This window comes from Dreissena polymorpha, chromosome 4 (assembly GCF_020536995.1).
Source record: "Dreissena polymorpha isolate Duluth1 chromosome 4, UMN_Dpol_1.0, whole genome shotgun sequence".
NCBI classification, from domain to species: Eukaryota; Metazoa; Mollusca; class Bivalvia; order Myida; family Dreissenidae; genus Dreissena; species Dreissena polymorpha.
In genome coordinates, this window is record NC_068358.1 from 61,054,940 (window position 1) to 61,073,051 (window position 18,112).

Below are 18,112 nucleotides of genomic sequence, written 5' to 3' on the forward strand. Positions count from 1 at the left end.
GGGACATACATTTTCCGACTTCGGACGACGAATATAACGACGCGCAGAACGTGTTTTTTATATAATGTTATGGGTATGCCGTGTGTGATTCAATGCATCAATGGCCCCCACGTTAAAATCATTTCCCCGAGAACAGGGAACGACAAAAGTACAAACAAAAACCAAAACACGTTCGAACTAGTATCTTACCTTTAATTATCCTTAAAAATCCATCTAATAATCCATTTAACTCCATAATTGGCGATTTTGCATTTAGGGTCTATAATTATTATTTTAGCATAGTTAAATAAAGACCCTTATGCCATCATATCACTATTTTCAAATGAATTCGTTAAACTTTCTTATTCGTCACACGCTACGTCATGTACTCTATGAACATTACTGCTGTTAGACATGCATATACTTTTGAGATTTAAGAATGTACAACATTTATATATTCAATTATTTTCTTGTACAATAAGCGCATTTACCATTGACAAATAAAAAATTGTGCAAGTTTAAACATAATTATGTTTGTATGCAGAAATCTGCAAATGCAACCGAGTTTACCAACGGCTACTATTTGATAAACTGCTCCGGTTCATTTTTACAGCAGTTATGTAGAGTACATGACGTAGCGTGTGACGAAGAAGAAAGTTTATTGAGTTCGTAAACTCATTTGAATATAGTGATAGGATGACATAAGGGTCTTTATTTAACTATGCTTAAATAATTATTAAAGACCCTTGATGCAAATCATTAATTATTGAGTTAAATGGATTATTAGATGGATTTTAAAGGATAATTAAAGGTAAGATACTAGTTCGAACGTGTTTTGCTTTTTTTGTACTTTTGACTGTCTTTTGTCGTTCCTTGTTCTCGGGGAAATGATTTTAACATGGACGCCATTGATGCATCTGATCACACACGGCATACCCATAACATTATATAAAAAACACGTTCTGCGCGTTCTTAAATTCGTCGTCCGAAGTCGGAAAACGTATTGCCCTGTTTATTAGTTCAAACAAAGTGTCAGTCGCTGCAATTGTCTGTTTACTCGTCGAAATTGTCAAGGTCGTCGACGGTGTACATGTATGTTTACATTTTGTCAGGAGGCAATCGCCGCCATATTGGATTTTGATCATTTTCTTTCGAAAATAAAATGAATTATTGTGAGGTAAAGTCTTCTTTTTGCGGTCGTAATGTGTTACAATTCGGATACTGCGTAAAATTGAATCGAGGCATATGGTGATATTTTTAGTTGTTTTACAGTTTGTGTGTGATTTTTTTAAAGACTATTTTGCGTAACAGAACAAATACATTTATATCAATACGCATGGTTACATTCGTTAGATTTTAAGCGCTTTTAAGACTGAATTAAAATTATTGTTAAGGTTATTTGATCTATTTATGTTAAATGTCAAGTTACAAAAAAAATCAAATGAGATAAAATAGAATACCTGGATTAGCGTTGAATACATAGAAGTTTATGTTGCTCGGCTCGAACACCGAAAGCGCTCGCCAAGGCTCGCGCTCCCGGCGTTCTAAGCCTCGCAACATAAACTTCTCTGTATTCAACGCTAACCTAGTATTCTCTATATGAAATGTCTTTCTTATAAACTGTACACATGTTGTAAAATACAGATAAACTGCTTTCCACTTATGTTGTCAGCTAGGTACCACTTGTCATTGCTTGTTTTGCCCTTTTAAACCTAGGACAAGCTCTAAGTGGCGGGCGGCAGTGTTGATCAGACACTACCCATTAGTGGATGGCTTCCAGCTACTGGCGTTCCTCCTTAGCCACAGTTAGCTGGAGCTTCTTTCTGCTGCCTGTGATACTTTCTTAATGGCCAGCTTTCTCACCTGCCCCACTATTCCTGTATCCTGGAACATCTTTCCAAGCGATGGTACAGGAAACCCTCTGCATCCCACTTCAATCGGGTAGTTCCATGCTCTCCACCCGGCCTCTCTACACTCCTGGACGAGATCTTCGTACATGGCCTTCTTTCTCTCATGTGCCTGAGTACATCTTTCTTCCCACGGTACAGTCAGCTCTACCAGAATGATCTTCTTTGTCTTTTCGGAGACCATCACAATGTCTGGACGTAGGGTAGTGTGGATAATGTCTGGAAATTGCAGCTGTTTTCTAAGATCTGCCCGTAGTTCCCAGTCATTTGTGCCGTCTAGGATACTCGGATGTCCTCCCTTTGTACCCTTCATTACTGTCCCTGCTGGTACAAAGTTGATGTGCTTTGCCCCTGCATGTACTCGCGCCTTCTTCTTGTGTCTCCCAAGTGTATCAGCTACCTCTCGGAGTACCTGGTCATGTCTCCAGCGATATCTCCCCTTGGCAAGTGCTTCCTTACACGAGGACAAGATGTGGCCCAGGGTAGCTCTTCCTCCACATAGGGTGCATTCTGCTGTCTCTATCAGCCCCCCATCTCTGGAGATTCGCCGGTATTGGCAAGACATCATAAACTGCCTGGATCAGAAACTGCAGTTGAAAAAAATGGTACTTCCAGATATCTGTCCATGACAGTTTCCTCCCTGTTGTCTGCCACTTTGTCCAGCTTCCCTGGCTCCCCATCTGGACTGCTTTCCCCTTTCTTGTCTCTTCTTCTTCCTTTTGGATTTCGCTCTGAACAAGTTCTCTTCTTTGGACTGTTGTGGCTGAACTCCACGGTTGTCTAGTGCTCAAGCCGAGTCCCTGTCTACCTTGACAACTTGTTTCCACTATGTCTTGATGTCTCAGTCGACTCTCTGCCTGCTGAACTGCATTGAATGCTGACCATATTCTTCCGGTTCTGACCTCTATCCCTGCATTTCTGATGCTCATGTCAATAGAGTCTTGTAGGGTCAACACGAGCCTTGCCTTACTAACTTTGTACTCCTCTACGATTGATGAAAGAGGGAGCTGCAACATTCCGGTTCTGTTGTAGAGTCCAATACTTGCCATACATGATGGAAGTCCGAAGCATCGTCTCAAGCTCTTGTTTATCATGCTTTCCAAGCTGTCAATCGTCGATGTTGGGATCTCATACAACATTAGTGGCCACAGAAGACGGGACAGGAGGCCATGCTGAAAAAGCCATGCCTTGAACTTCCCTGGTAGGCCCGTTCCCTCTATCTTTGCAAGCCCATTCCTCAGTTGCTGCCTGATGCGCTCTGTGTTATTTCTGCTATCACCCAGTGTGGTGTCAAACCATTTACCCAAGCACTTGACGGGTTTGTCAATAAGTGATGGGATATCCTCGCCCTGTACCCTGAGTGTTATCTTCTGCCAGACTTTGCCTCTTCTCAAGATAAGAAATCTTGACTTCCTTGGTTTGAAGGCCATTCTAGCCCATGACACAAATTCTTCAAGGGCTGATAGGATCCATCGAGCTTGTATGTGGGACTCTGTTGTGATAGTCAGATCATCCATAAATCGCCTCTTTGGTGGAAGTCTGATATCTGTCTGGGTCTTCGGTCCCCTTGACTCCCTGTCTCCTGCTTTGATGATGAGATTCATAGCGGCAATGAACAGTACTACTGACACTGTGCCGGTATTGTGCATATTGTTTCGTTAACAGTGATTTTTTTGTTTAGCTTGAAACCAAAACTTACAGGAGGTACGGCAGGTTTTCCTTGACGGTTTTCATACAAAACACATGTATTTGTTGATAATCCGTGCACGCTTGTCACCATGGGTGTAAAACTGTTTAAACATTCAACAAGTTATCGTTTCCTATTTTCATTATTGCGCATGTCCGTGCATGATATTCACTTTATTAATGGCTACATCTATCAATTAAAATGGACACGTCTTTTCATCTTGGATTATAATTATTCGCCTAGTATTGAATATTAATGGAACAGTTAGTGCTATGTATGGTTCATGTTGGCGAGTTACCGTTGGTGTAGATTTCCTATAATGGCTCTATTTCACAATAAAAATGGCGTTGTTTTAAACCACATGGTGGATCTCAAAGAAAAGCATAGTCCAGCATTTTTATTAAGAATAATTATGATACTAATCTATAATAGTTTTAAATGGCAAAATAACATAGTTTGGTTACAAATGTGAACTATTAATAGCGTAGGCGAACTTGTTCAAAAGTAAATAAAAATTTAAGTTTATCACGATTAAAAAATTATTAACTTTACACGATTACGACTTTTATTTATTTAAAGAATTGAACCACAAATATATGCGAACTAAATGAGATACATCAACAATATCAAAATAATGCTTGACGTAATACAATCCTGTTTCGGGCAAACCATATGACGGCATTATTTTAAACACAAAGATCAATGAAAGAACATGCTCAATATAGCAATATCAAAACACAAATAGTCCATATAATTGAAGAATAATATATTGATTATATGACAAAATGTTCCAATTTTAATACTTATCTCCACGAACACACCTTTTAAATATAACTGGAGCATTTGTATTAATCGTATATTACCAACAGTTTCATTAACGTCGTATCAAAAACTAAAATTTCGATATTGTGTTTTTTTTAGAAATAGCTCAATTAACTAAATAATATACATACATACTTACATAGTAACACACCCAAATTATGATGCCGAGACAATCGGACTATATATAAGCGCCTTTGAACGCACAATACTGTATGAAAAGGGCGCTATATAAATGTGGTATTATTTTTATCATATTAATATAGGTTATGGCGAGATTAATCCCCACACTATATACGCAATATACTGTTACATGTTCAAACGCTTACAGTTTAAACGTCCTTGTACACATGTACACATTAAAAAAGATTCAAAATGTGTAACGATTAAAGAAAATAGTTTTAAAAATCAAAGCATTAAGTAAGTATTTTACAAAATGCACGAGGGAATAAAATATGGATCAACGACTAGGAACCGTCATATCAATGAGACACTACACGCATTATCTGTGTTGTTTCATGAACTCACATGTTTGTTTTTATTTTTGTTCGACCTAGTGCTTGAGCCCCATGTCGAGGAGTTGCTGTTATCGTCGCCTGTTTGACCGTTTGATTTGCTAAAAACAAGAGTTCTGTACATTAACACACATTTAGATAAGTATTCATTAAACACATACTCAAATTATTTTGTATGTGGGCTTCGTTGTCTTAACCAATTTTAAATGATATCTATTAAGTATTGAATACTTTTATATTAATATACGTACTTTTCCAATATATACCTCTCATTGTGTATAAAGTTATGTGCCAAACTACCTACCATAACTCTATTTCATATCGTCCATCTGCACCATAGCTGTAATCACCACGTTTGCCATTGTCCCAACGCACCTGTTAAATGAAATTGGTAATATCATACATGTGTACGTATAAAAATACCTTTATAACATAATGTTTTATTCTTTTCAAAAATATCCTAACGATATCGATACTAATGATGATGAATATTATAATGTATGTAATAACCTTAATAGTAATTTGTTGTGTTCCATACCAAAAATGTGCAATTTAAACATGTTTGCATCTTAAACAAATATGAAAAAAACGCAAAACTTAAATATAATATGTAAATAAATATGTTTAACGTACATGTGCATTCTTTGAGTTCATGCGTATTACTACACCTTGAATTGAACCAGATACATCTTTCGATCCAGCGTCCCTACCTATACAAGAAACCCATGCACAGTTTGATATTAACGTTACCAAATCATTAAAAAGAAAACGAGACACGTTACATCGAGATTAGAAATATAAAAACACAGATGAATATGAAGTCTTAACAAATACAGTTTCATTACATAGTGTTAATGTATACACATTACCTGGTTTCACTCGACAGCCAACTGCTATTTTCTCTCCAGCTTTCAACACACGCGGCTCATCCGAGATAAGCACATCGTATTCTCCCATTCCGTATCTGTACATGCCAGTCATTTTATTGAAATCCCATGTAACCCAGACTTTAAAATCTGAAAATTTGATACACATAAAGAAAATTTTAACGACTTGCTTCGACTTCTGTAATATAACTGGTTATGGGACACTGGTCGATGATGTACGGCTATGTTTTACATATATTTAATATCGACTCAAAGTATATCTAAAACATTTGCGCCCAACGTCTCATTAAATGATAAAAGCGAATGAATAATAATTGCTTACTTTAAATTAAATTCTCTTTTGAAGTTTGTATTCGAGGAAATGCTACACTATAATATCAAACCATTTTCTGAGTGCCCCACGACGGTTCCAGGTCCAGCGTTGTCCTGGTTATCGAACATCCAGTCAGGACCTCGGCGCACTCGGGAACCAATGACCGGAAATGCTTCGTTTTTATTTTCAAAATAAGCCGCATTGTTCATTTCTTCCCTTTGTCCTAATCGTGCCATTGATTCAACTCGAATGTCTTGCATATCCTCCTAAACAAAGTGTGTATTGAAGTTTTAATGTCACGTGTTAGTAATGTAGTGCTGCTATTGGGCTGTTAATATGAATGGAGAGAATCTCTCAATTATTGAACAACAATTGATTAAATTACGTTAATAATGCGTATAATGTAATTTTAGTTATTAAACTTTTTGAAGTAATGAAATGGTGCAAACACAAATGAAAGATGACCAGACCGTTCAATGCACTGACTGAACATATTGACAGACGATTTTTTCAAATCATTTGACAAAAACATTTTCTGAAAGAGTTGCATACAAAACACATTATCAGCTGCGTAGGATCAAACATGGTGTACGTCGAGATTATGATGCGTACGTGTCGGATAATGGAACATCACACGCCCTATACTCGTGTTCTAATCAGTATCGGTCCAGAAATAGTAGACATATGAATTGTGCAGTAGCTTCAAGACAGATGACATACATAAGAAGTCTTCAAAATTAAGTTAAACAATGAACAGTTGAAAGCTGTATTTTGCAACGTAAATTAATAATTAAAAGTAACGAAATTCATTCAGGCACTGGTAACGACATTATCTGGATGAATACTATTTTCAAAGTTATATAATTTTTTAAACAATCATTTGTTAAATCATACCCTTATCACTAATATACAATTTTGTTTCCAAAAAAACTCTGAAAAATCGGAACCGACGAACTTTGGATGATCCAAAGTCTCAATCATACCCGGATAAGTTTTCTGGCAGCATATAAGTGAGAGTGTTTGGCAGAAGTGAAGGAGTATTATAACAATACACTGTTGTGTGAAGAGACAGGAGAAGTGCGCTGGTAATTTACTACTTTACTGATATGTGTGAACCAAAAGATATGCGTTGTATTAGAATAAAGAATAACATAAAAAAACATTACATTATCTTCCTCCGACAGCACAGAGGCACTCCGTATGAAAGATGAATCGTCGAACAAGTTCGTTTTCGTCTAAAAAAAAATCCGTTAAAGCCTATAGAATAAAAAACAAACATTTCTTCCGACTTAACAAAATCAAAAGACAATATTTACTATAAATACTGTATTTTATTCAATATTTGTACACAAAACGCGCTCGTACAATTTTATATCCGATGCAAGATCTGTAAGCAGGCGAACTCCAATGAAATGAGAAGACCATGTTTGTAAAGGTGAATGTAATCTCATTAAAATAAAACCGGTAAATGTTTGGAAGGTCGCAACAGGTCATCCTCATATGACCTACGCTACAGTATAAGTATCAGACCTACTGAGTTTATTGACAGTTTTTTTTTTCTAAAGCCGCGATTTGAGAACGTATTATAACGTGAAACAACAACATTTTGAAATCATCGATTTTATTTATTCTAGGAAAGGTCATCTAAACGTTACCAATAACGTGGAGCCATCATATCCAGTCAGGGATAGTATAGTTGCGATGAATGAATATGATTTTAATAAGGTTATGTAAACTCAAGCTCACCTGGTGCTAAAGTCATAAAGCACGTTTCTATTCGTTAAAACACGTTATGAAATCAAAAAACAACAACACGATAACTGTCGATTATGTATTACATCGGATTGCTTAAAAGCAATGCGCCAAGTACTGTACAAAATAAACAGTTTGAGTCTTATATCTAATATCAAACATGGCTCACGTATTACCATTGACAGATTGACACGCATGGTCATTATTAATACCACATGCACATTTTACGAAAACACTAATCATTGACAGCTACCAGTCAAATTATACATTTAAGGTAGCCTACAGCGAGAACAATGTATGACGTCAAAGCAATGTTTCAATACATGAGAATCTGGCATATAAGAGTCAAACCTCCATATACCGGTCTTATGCCAGCGTTATTTAATTTAGCAATGCTACTAAAACTAAAATATACTATAATAACCGATGAACTGTTTAGAAGACAGTCGAATATCAAATCACGTCTTACACAAAGATATGTTCTCTTCGCCAACCTCCGTCCATCTTGGTAACCAAACAGCTTCTCCCTTCCTTCGGATGCCGAAACGAGTTTTAAGAACTCCTACGTGTATAAAAGAATAGACACTATTGACGTTTTACCCGAAATGTTTTAAATCAAAACTGAATTACTTTTGTTCTATAGAAAAACATGTTCCTTAGAATAATGTATTCATTATATAACATAATGTTTATTTGATATTAAATAAATATAGGAACACTACATGAACTCTGAATCGTGTACAACTGTTTGCACGTTACTTTGTAAAATCGGAGATATGGAACCATGTGCGGTAAAAGTTAAGTAGCATATATTACATATAGGATCTTGCATGAGTGGTCGTTTTGTATTGAATTTATTAAACAAATCATCTAAATAAAGATAAAAACGAGGCCTGTCGAGTTTTTATCTTTATTTAGATGACGAGTTTAATAAATTCAATACAAAATGACCACGAATCTAAGGTTATTTGTATAACATGACCAACACATTTTCTTTTTATGTCCCCCACTATAGTAGTGGGGGACATATTGTTTTTGCCCTGTCTGTTGGTCTGTTGGTCTGTTGGTTGGTTGGTCTGTTGGTTGGTTTGCGCCAATTTTAACATTTGCAATAACTTTTGCAATATTGAAGATAGCAACTTGATATTTGGCATGCATATGTATCTCATGGAGCTGCACATTTTGAGTGGTGAAAGGTCAAGGTCAAGGTCATCCTTCAAGGTCAAAGGTCAAATATATGAGTCAAAATTGCTCATTTAATGTACACTTTTGCAGTATTTCAATATTCAAGATAGCAACTTGATATTTGGCATGCATATGTATCTCATGGAGCTGCACATTTTGAGTGGTAAAAGGTCAAGGTCAAGGTCAGATGTCAAATATATGTAGCCAAAATCGCTCATTTTATGAGTACTTTTGCAATATTGAAGATAGCAACTTGATATTTGGCATGCTAGTGTATCTCATGGAGCTGCACATTTTGAGTGGTGAAAGGTCAAGGTCAAGGTCATCCTTCAAGGTCAGAGGTCAAATATATGTGGCCCAAATCGCTAATTTTATGAATACTTTTGCAATGTTGAAGATAGCAACTTGATATTTGGCATGCATGTGTATCTCATGGAGCTGCACATTTGAAGTGGTGGAAGGTCAAGGTCAAGGTCATCCTTCAAGGTCAAATATATGGGTCAAAATTGCTCATGTGTTGCACTTCTGCAATATTGAAGCTAGCAATTTTATATTTGAATTGCATGTGTATCTCATGGAGCTGCACATTTTGAGTGGTGAAGGGTCAAGGTCAAGGTCATCTTACAAGGTCAAACGTCATATAGGGGGACATTGTGTTTCACAAACGCATCTTGTTATTTTATGCTCTTTTCACCGTTTATTCACATTGTAAAAGAGTTTAACTAAAGCAATTCGCTGGAATAATGACGTCATTTCGTCAAAAAAATGACGTCATTTCATAGTTATATAACTAGTGTAATAACACCCGTGTAATAAACAAACTTGAGCATTGCGTTTTTTCACTCATGGAGCATAGGTCATGTTATAAAATGTTTAATGTATATATCTCTTTTAATGTATCAAATTATTTTTTTAAATTAACAGTATTTTTCTGTTCATGTCAATAAAAAGCAACATTGATCTAGCCCCGGTTTATATATTTTGCCGACTTATGGGTAAATTTGATCGTTCATACCTCGTCGAAGTCTCCGACGCCGACGAAAAACACCGACGCTCCCATGACTTCGATTTCCTGCACAGCGCTCAATATTGGCATAAGCGTCTGCGAAAAATGTCACATGTAAGTAATACTTCGCTTTTAGCATTATTAATAACTAATCGGCGATTCAACAGAGCGATAACACCCACTAAATATTTATAAACTCCACAATCAAATTGTAAAACATTTCTTAAATATCTTTGTAAATGGTTGACTTCACGTTTAAGTAATCTAAACGTATAAAAGACACAATTACTCGTGATAATATGAGCTAACTCAAACAGTTGAGTTGGATTCACAATATACAGGTCAACGATCTCACACATAGTTTTTATAAATTATGGACTAAACTATTTATAAAAATATAAATATGTTCAAATTACAAAATTTACTTCGTCTCCTTTGGTTTGGATATCGGGTCCGCCCCGCAAGCCAGTTTCTGTTGGTTTGCCGTCTGTGATTACAATAATTCTTGGACAAAGCAAGACCCCCGATTCTGTTTTTTCAGTGGCTGTTTAAAATTAAAGTTGCACACGATAATTACAGATATGTATTGACATTAGAATTGAATTAAATTATCCAATTGCTCGATATGAAATGTTCAAACAAATCATGTATGTACAAAAAATACAAACATTAGACTTTTGTGTATATATAGTTAATCATAAACACGCCATTTTCCACCAACGATCGTTTGATCAAATATTATAATCAAAACGCTAATTGCTTATACGTTTATGATTGCTAATCAGTTATCATTTGTATAAATTATTATTACATGAAGTAAGCCCGACAGGTAAAATAGACAAGCATCTTTTTGCGTTGTTCATGTGTTCTTATAATTCTTATTCTTTGCCTTGCATATTAAAAGACCAGAGAGTATAATGAGAAGAAACAATTACACGTGCGGTGTTGATTAAGAAGGATTTGTCCATAAAAGTATGTACCTCTGCAACTTGTGGCGCCTGCTAAGCTGAACCAAAGGCCTGCGAACAATGGACTGGGTCCACCAAGTAGAAGATTTTCTATACATTTGCAAACATTAAGATAATAGTGAACAAAACAATCAATCAGCATTTTAAATTCTTACAAAGGTATTTATATTACTTTTGCTTGTTTTAAGAGTAAAATTAAAAGTAAGCATAGTTACCTATTTTGTCTCTAACAGCTGTGTAGTTCGAGGTTGCTAAAAGTTGCTGTTTCGTATCATGTCCAAATGTTGCCAGGCCCACGTATTCCTGTTTAAGCCCAATGGGCCCAAACTGGGTCAAAATCATGTTCAGCCCTAGAAAAAGGAAATATTTTATGAAAGAATGTAAAAAATTGCATGTTTTTACATTTAACATTTCACACGTATATTGTCATCTGTAAGCTTATAATAAACGGCATTCTTATTAAAACATCTTCTTTAAAGTTTCGTTGCGAATGAAAGTTTTATTGAAAATCTGGCAATACATAAGCATATAACATTGAGCATTCTAATTCAAATGTGCATTTATATTACAAATTCAACAACCAATCAATACATACTATACTTGAATACAAACCATTGAGAAAATCGTTTACAAATGTTTTGGCCTGCGACCAGGCGTTCCCAGAAGCCATGCTCTCTGATATGTCGAGACAGAGAACAGTGCGAATGCTTTCTTCATCTTTTGTCATTTGTTGGGCTTTTCAAGAGCGTGATAAATCAAAGTTATAATTAGTTAAATAGTATTTCTGATCATGTATGTCTCCATCGAAATATAAAATAGCAATATGAGTAATCATCGTATATATTTTTAAAAGTATTAGTAAATTAAGAATTCACTTTGTAACATCACATTAGTAAAACACATACGGTTTTCGTTGGAATGTGAAAATCAGATTTTGTTATATGTGGTAGAATACCGCGCACATGAACATGTATAAGCAACTTATCTTTTCTGAGAATTCCATATAAGTTATTTATTTGTATGCGATTATTAACTTTTATTAAGCGTGTGCTTTGCCGTTTGATTAAAACATTGTTTTATACTCCTACATGTGGACAAATTGTGTCTTTTTCATTGCAGTATGTTTGATTCGTATACTAAAATTCGATTCGTGCAATAAACTATCATCTACAACGCATATTTTGCACGTTTATTTTATAAAACATAATTAGCAAATGAGTAATTGTATTGAATCCATTGATAGCGATTACTTCGTTAACACTTGAATCACCTGGGTTTAAAGCTTCTCGTTATTAATTCAGTAAAAAAAATCAATTATTCCATATACAATAAGACAAGTGTCAAAGAATTTAAACAAAAACATCGTTATTTTTGCTAAATATATCAATTTTACTTATTCTATGATAATACACTAGTATTACCCTCACTCTGCTGTTGCGATGCCAAAAACTTCCAATAATCACCATGTCCATACACAAAATCCTGTTGAATCTGTCGAATAACGCTTGGTCCTATTAAATAATAAAACATTAATTATATCAATTGTCTGAACAAGGTTTAGCAGAATTGCACACTTAAATGAATATTCAATTTGATGTATTGAATTCATTTACAACCAAATTAACATAATTTACAATTGGACTATTTATCTGTAGTTTAGTTTTGTTTTATTATATATCGTATACAATTTGTGAATACTCTTAATTTCAGATCGAACCTGTATTAGATGTTATAGATGTTGCCGTCATTTGACTTCTGGAAACATTCTTTGTAGATCTTTGGAACAAATTAATGGGCATTGATATTCAAAAGAGAATACATCAATAAATAACAAAACACCACTAATGCTATGCAAATATCTCTTGATAAATTATTTATATGCATCTAGCAAGACCATAATAAAATTATGTGCAAATAGCAAGACTATTATATAATTGTATAATACTATATTTTAGTTTATGGTACGGTATGGTAATTTTATTTCATAACATATGACACACGACCAATACCTATCGGATTGGTTTCGTTCAATAGTTTCACTCCCGGTGAGTCTTTCGGTTTCGTTTAGGGGATAAGTGTCGGCTTCACCGACATGAAACACTGCTCCATCCGAAGCTTCTCCTGGGTAACCACGAATATGCATATGATCTTCATCGTTTTTTGTGGGAAAGGACGCAACAGTCGCATCCCGGTTTGAACTCCGAGACAGCTCTTCATCTTTTGAGCTGGTTTGCTCAACTTTCCCTTGTTTGGAGTCCTTATGATCTAGCAAAAGTAACGATTGTCTTAATTCGTCAATTCTGATTTGAATTTGAGTAAATCTTTGCTCATCAGTTTCCTCGTTCTGGAGGTGAATGCCATTGAGTTGTAATGCGCTCACTCGCTCTTCAAGGGCTTGAACGGCTTTAAGAAAACAAAGGACAACTCTAACGATTAATTTATTTGAACCGTGCATTGTGATAAGGGGGTTAAATGCATGTGCTTAAAGTGTGGTTTCAGATTAGCCTGTGCAGTCCGCACAGGCTTATCAGGATTGTACAGGCTAATCAGGGACGACACTTTCCGCCTAAACTAGATGTTTGCTAAGAAGAGACATTCTTTTAACGAAAAATATTATAAAAGCGGAAAGTGTCGTCACTGATAAGCCTGTGTGGATTGCACAGGCTTATCTGGGACGACATTTTACGCACATGCGTTAAAACCCCTATTCACAGAGCGAGTCTCATTTATATTATTGAAGCAAAAATGGAGGTCATTGTAACGAATGTTAATAAAAACAAAAGTTTATACACAAACCTTTTCTTAGTTGCTCAACCTGCGAGGAACTGCAATGAACAACATTTACAACTTAGGTTTTTTACATGGGGCGATTCAAGTTCGTTTTTTTTAACTGTGGCAATAGGGTTTACGATTGATCAAAGAAGAAACCATTGAATAATGGTTTAAGTTTCAATAACAAATGCCCATGAGCACATACCCAAATGTGAAAGCCATAACCGTTGATCATATTAACAGCAATTGCTGAATAATCAAGCTGCATGCTGCAGAAATTTATGTAAATTTAGTTAATATCAAATTATATCATTTAAAAAACAATATGACCATTAAAATGAAACATTGAACACTTACGTATATAATTATGTAGAATAAATTACAGGGTGTTATGTGAATGAATACAAATGTATCGATCCTTAACGCTTTTAACAATATGTATGATCATTATCATATTAAGTACTTTTTATTTAATATTCAGTGGTTAAAACAATTTTATATTGAGCAAGTGTTATATATGAATGAACGAGAATGGCAATGATATTTTCATACTGCGGTTTTGCTTTAACGATTTTATGGTGTTTGTTATTTTTATACATTTATATATGAACATCTTCCTCACCACCAATTCATCCACTAAGCCTCGTTTTCAACTCAAGGACTTACCACTCGCAGTCTTCTCCGCATCCTACTAACGTGTCCAGTCGTTTTAATATGAACTTTGTTGTTGTTTTTATCTCGTTTATATCAGCCTGATTCTAAAAAAGGTTGATCACGCATATTACATCTTCAAGTCGACGAATGCATTTAATTATATTATTAATGATATATGTATAAATTTTTGACCTATATTGATGTTAACTATTGAAGCAAACTAGAGTACTTTAAAACGATTACTTTATTTTAAATAGCTAAGTGAAAAGGTAATAAGACATATCCTTAATCACATTGAATAATGCATTAAAATAATATCGTTCCTTTGATAGCTCATTCATGTCCACATACTTTGAGTAGCGTATTTGCTGCATTGATGAAACGAAGCTTGATACTGTATGTGGGCACACTAAACATGCAGAAGTATTCGTACATTTACTGAATCAAACGTATGTACGAGTATTTTAATTTTAACTTGTTATTTTATTGTAGCATAGAAAAGTATCAAAAACAAGTTTTCCGAACGAACACAAATGGTCATATAAGCGACGATCTATTTGCATCTGAGTACACGTATATCGAAATCTTGTATAAGTTAACGCATTGATTGTGTGACATAAAAAATAATCGCATATGATTTGTTATTCTTACTATGTCTTTCCTAGTTTAAGCGATGTTGACATTAATAACAATTTTGGGATAAAGTATCACAAATGTTGTATTACCCATGTAATTTTATTTAAAAAGTATCTTACCTGAGCTTCCATTTAAGCCCATGACAATGAGCGCCACAAATTGAAATATAATTTATATAAATCTATGCCCTCTTAAATTGTATCAGTTTCGATTTCAATCGTAAGAATTAATCATTCCTGATTGTACCCTTGTTAAAAGAAGTAATTAAACACTTTGCTTAAACCTGATATAAAAATGTTTTCTGAAAAGTTTTACTGTACTGCTAATTCCAAAATCAATTCAACATATTCAGTAAAAGGCTTCAAATTCCATATGTTATGTTTGTGACTGTATCGCGTTTTTAGGGAACAATATATTGGAAAACCAAATAGTCTTTATTTAGCAGATTTATTTTTAGATACGCGTAGTCGTAGCGATACGGTTCCCTGCTTTACGAAAATTACTATAATTATATCTATAAAAATAAACAACTGTGCATTTTAAGTACTATGTACACCATGCGCATGTATAATTATATTCCATTTAAAGTATGTGATACATATATTTCATGTAGCAATGTAGAACGTTCTTTGATTAATTAATCAGTTATTGTTGTTGCTATTTCGTTACACTCAACCGAGATAAGACAGCATACTATCACGATTCAGTATGTATTCTACCATGTAATATTTTATGGATTATAATTATCAAAGCGCTGAAGGTACTGAAGTTGTTCGCCGTTGTATTATCTAAGACGAAACTCAGTTTTCAAAATTATGTTATAGCTTTTTATATCGAAAGTTTGAAATGAACACAACCCATTCAAATTTATAAAGAGTGTGTCTTAAAGCACAGGTCGAGATGTGGTTGTTTTTCAAATCATTAATAAAAAAAGGTAATGTAAGCTTCATTTTGGGAAAACAGGGCGTAATGCATATGCATTAATTGTCATCCCAGTACTAGAAACTGTCTTTAAACGAAAAACACCATTAGAGCAGAATGTGTCGTCCTTGATTACATTGTGCGCATTTCACAGGCTTATCAGTGTGCACAGGCTTATCTTATTTGACATGTATTAAGCGTCGTTTTCCATGAAAGCAGCCAAAATGTAAATATTTCAATGATCAACACTAGACTGGCCAATGTCGTTTTACAAGCTTATAAACACTATTGATTACATACACACACTGCAGTGTACCAGTGGTGAACTATAAACAGGCAGATGCGGTGGTTATCGTTCATAGCGTAGTAGAGCAGGCGCTCCTAGCATTCGTCGTCTGCATAATTTTACTGCAGGTAGTTCAGACAGGCAGTGGTTATCGTTCCTAGCGTAACTAATGGCAGACTTACTTGCAGTTATCGTTCCTAGCGTAGCTAACAGCAGACTGACTTGCAAAACTGCCGCTAACGCTCGCAAATTAAAATTGTTGGTATGCCCGTATACGTAAGTACGTCCCTTATATGGTATGGATGTGTTACTGAAAGTTAAATTCGTTAAAAACAAGCGAACAGTGTTTCCAAGTTAGTTTATAATATTCGTTTAAAGCAGAAGGGGCGGATTTGGCTGTGCGTGTTTGACTCAAGTTACTGAATGTTGTTCAATTTATCCAAGATGCGCATATACATTTACGGATGATATACGCTGGCATATGGAACCCATGTAAAACTTACCATATTGCAGCATTATTAGACAAATGACTTGAATTGTAGATATTTTGTCAAAACGTATGTTTGAAGCACAATTCTAAACAACAGTATTTTATCTACAAACGGCGATTTTTTCTAGTATGGCCAACACAAAAGACAACTGGGTAATTTGATCAATGATACATGTAGTTTACCAGATGTTTAAATAATTACGATGATTTCTCACACAATAAAAAGGTTGAATAAATGCATACACAATTCTAAATGCATATACACATGTATATGCACACATATATGTGAAGAACATTTGTGTACATGTTTTATTAATAGTTGTCAGTTCTGTATTGCATATTAAGGTTTTTAAGCGAAATCATTTGAACACAATGTTGGACACAGTCGGCATTTACTACACTTCTTAAATGTGTATGGTATTATGTTTTTTTTCTTAGACAATTGCAAACTAGGAGGGACATGAATATGGAATACAATAATCTTTGAGACAACGACGGCGAGAAGCAGACAAACATTTTGAAGTGATGGCAAAAGGGGATCATAACCCCAACCTTAATCACACAATTGAGTATATGTCGCTGCTAAATTAAGTTGTTGGTAGCATATATAAAGTTATACGTCGAATCCCTCAAAACATTCGACATAATAGCCGCCAATCAAGGAGCCATTTGCAGTCAATATGCAACTGACATGGACTCATAAAGGACTCGTATTAAGCCAAAATGTGTCTAACATAGTTCTCGGTTACTAAAATAATGAATCAAATGAAGCGGAATAAGTATATGCGTACAAAAAGTGGACTTAAATATGTGTATGTTTGCAGTTTCACATTTTGCTCAATGTATATTGAGCAAAACTTAACACGATACCAAACAAATAAAGCGGATCACTTTTATATACGTAAATGATCGTGTAAGTGAGCGTGCTTTGAATATATTAATGCTTTGCATTTACACAAATAAAATAGCAAAACGATAAAAGAAAGCAATAGGAATAATTGCATTTTTAGATGCCCTTATAATATACGTAATCGTGCTTATGGTACGAGTGGAGTAGGATGTGTAAATCCGGATGATTATTTAAATTATTAATACGCATTAATTATTTTAATATTAGCTAAAACAACCCTTTTTAAAACAACATGTTCAATTATTTTTTACGGCCACACTTCATCATCACGTTGATACCGCACCTTGCTACTTTGCGCCACCGATAATTCACAACTATACACATGTATTGAGACTGCAGTGCCAATAAACTAATAAAATGTCATATAGTATATCAATTTTCCTATTCGAATATTTACAGCGTTTCTATGAGAAGTGTGAATTTAT

General features: G+C 34.8%; 2 protein-coding genes across 2 annotated transcripts; both read right to left on the bottom strand.

The window, feature by feature from the left end:
• Positions 1–1,785: 1,785 nt before the first annotated feature.
• On the bottom strand, positions 1,786–3,490 carry LOC127878469 (uncharacterized). The gene is made up of 2 exons (XM_052424994.1): positions 2,496–3,490; positions 1,786–2,422 (listed from the first exon to the last, which is right to left on the bottom strand). The coding sequence occupies exons 1-2, from the start codon at positions 3,488–3,490 to the stop codon at positions 1,786–1,788; spliced, it is 1,632 nt and encodes a 543-aa protein (XP_052280954.1).
• A 465-nt stretch (positions 3,491–3,955) lies between these two features.
• On the bottom strand, positions 3,956–15,483 carry LOC127877915 (uncharacterized). Its single transcript, XM_052424235.1, has 18 exons — positions 15,200–15,483; positions 14,457–14,548; positions 13,815–13,843; positions 13,028–13,421; positions 12,736–12,794; positions 12,440–12,529; positions 11,631–11,753; positions 11,234–11,368; positions 11,031–11,108; positions 10,476–10,594; positions 10,060–10,146; positions 8,329–8,421; positions 7,274–7,342; positions 6,178–6,373; positions 5,777–5,923; positions 5,541–5,617; positions 5,212–5,282; positions 3,956–5,008 (listed from the first exon to the last, which is right to left on the bottom strand). Exons 1-18 carry the CDS (start codon positions 15,209–15,211, stop codon positions 4,909–4,911), a joined length of 1,971 nt encoding a protein of 656 aa, XP_052280195.1. The 5' UTR covers positions 15,212–15,483; the 3' UTR covers positions 3,956–4,908.
• Between the last annotated feature and the right edge of the window lie 2,629 nt (positions 15,484–18,112).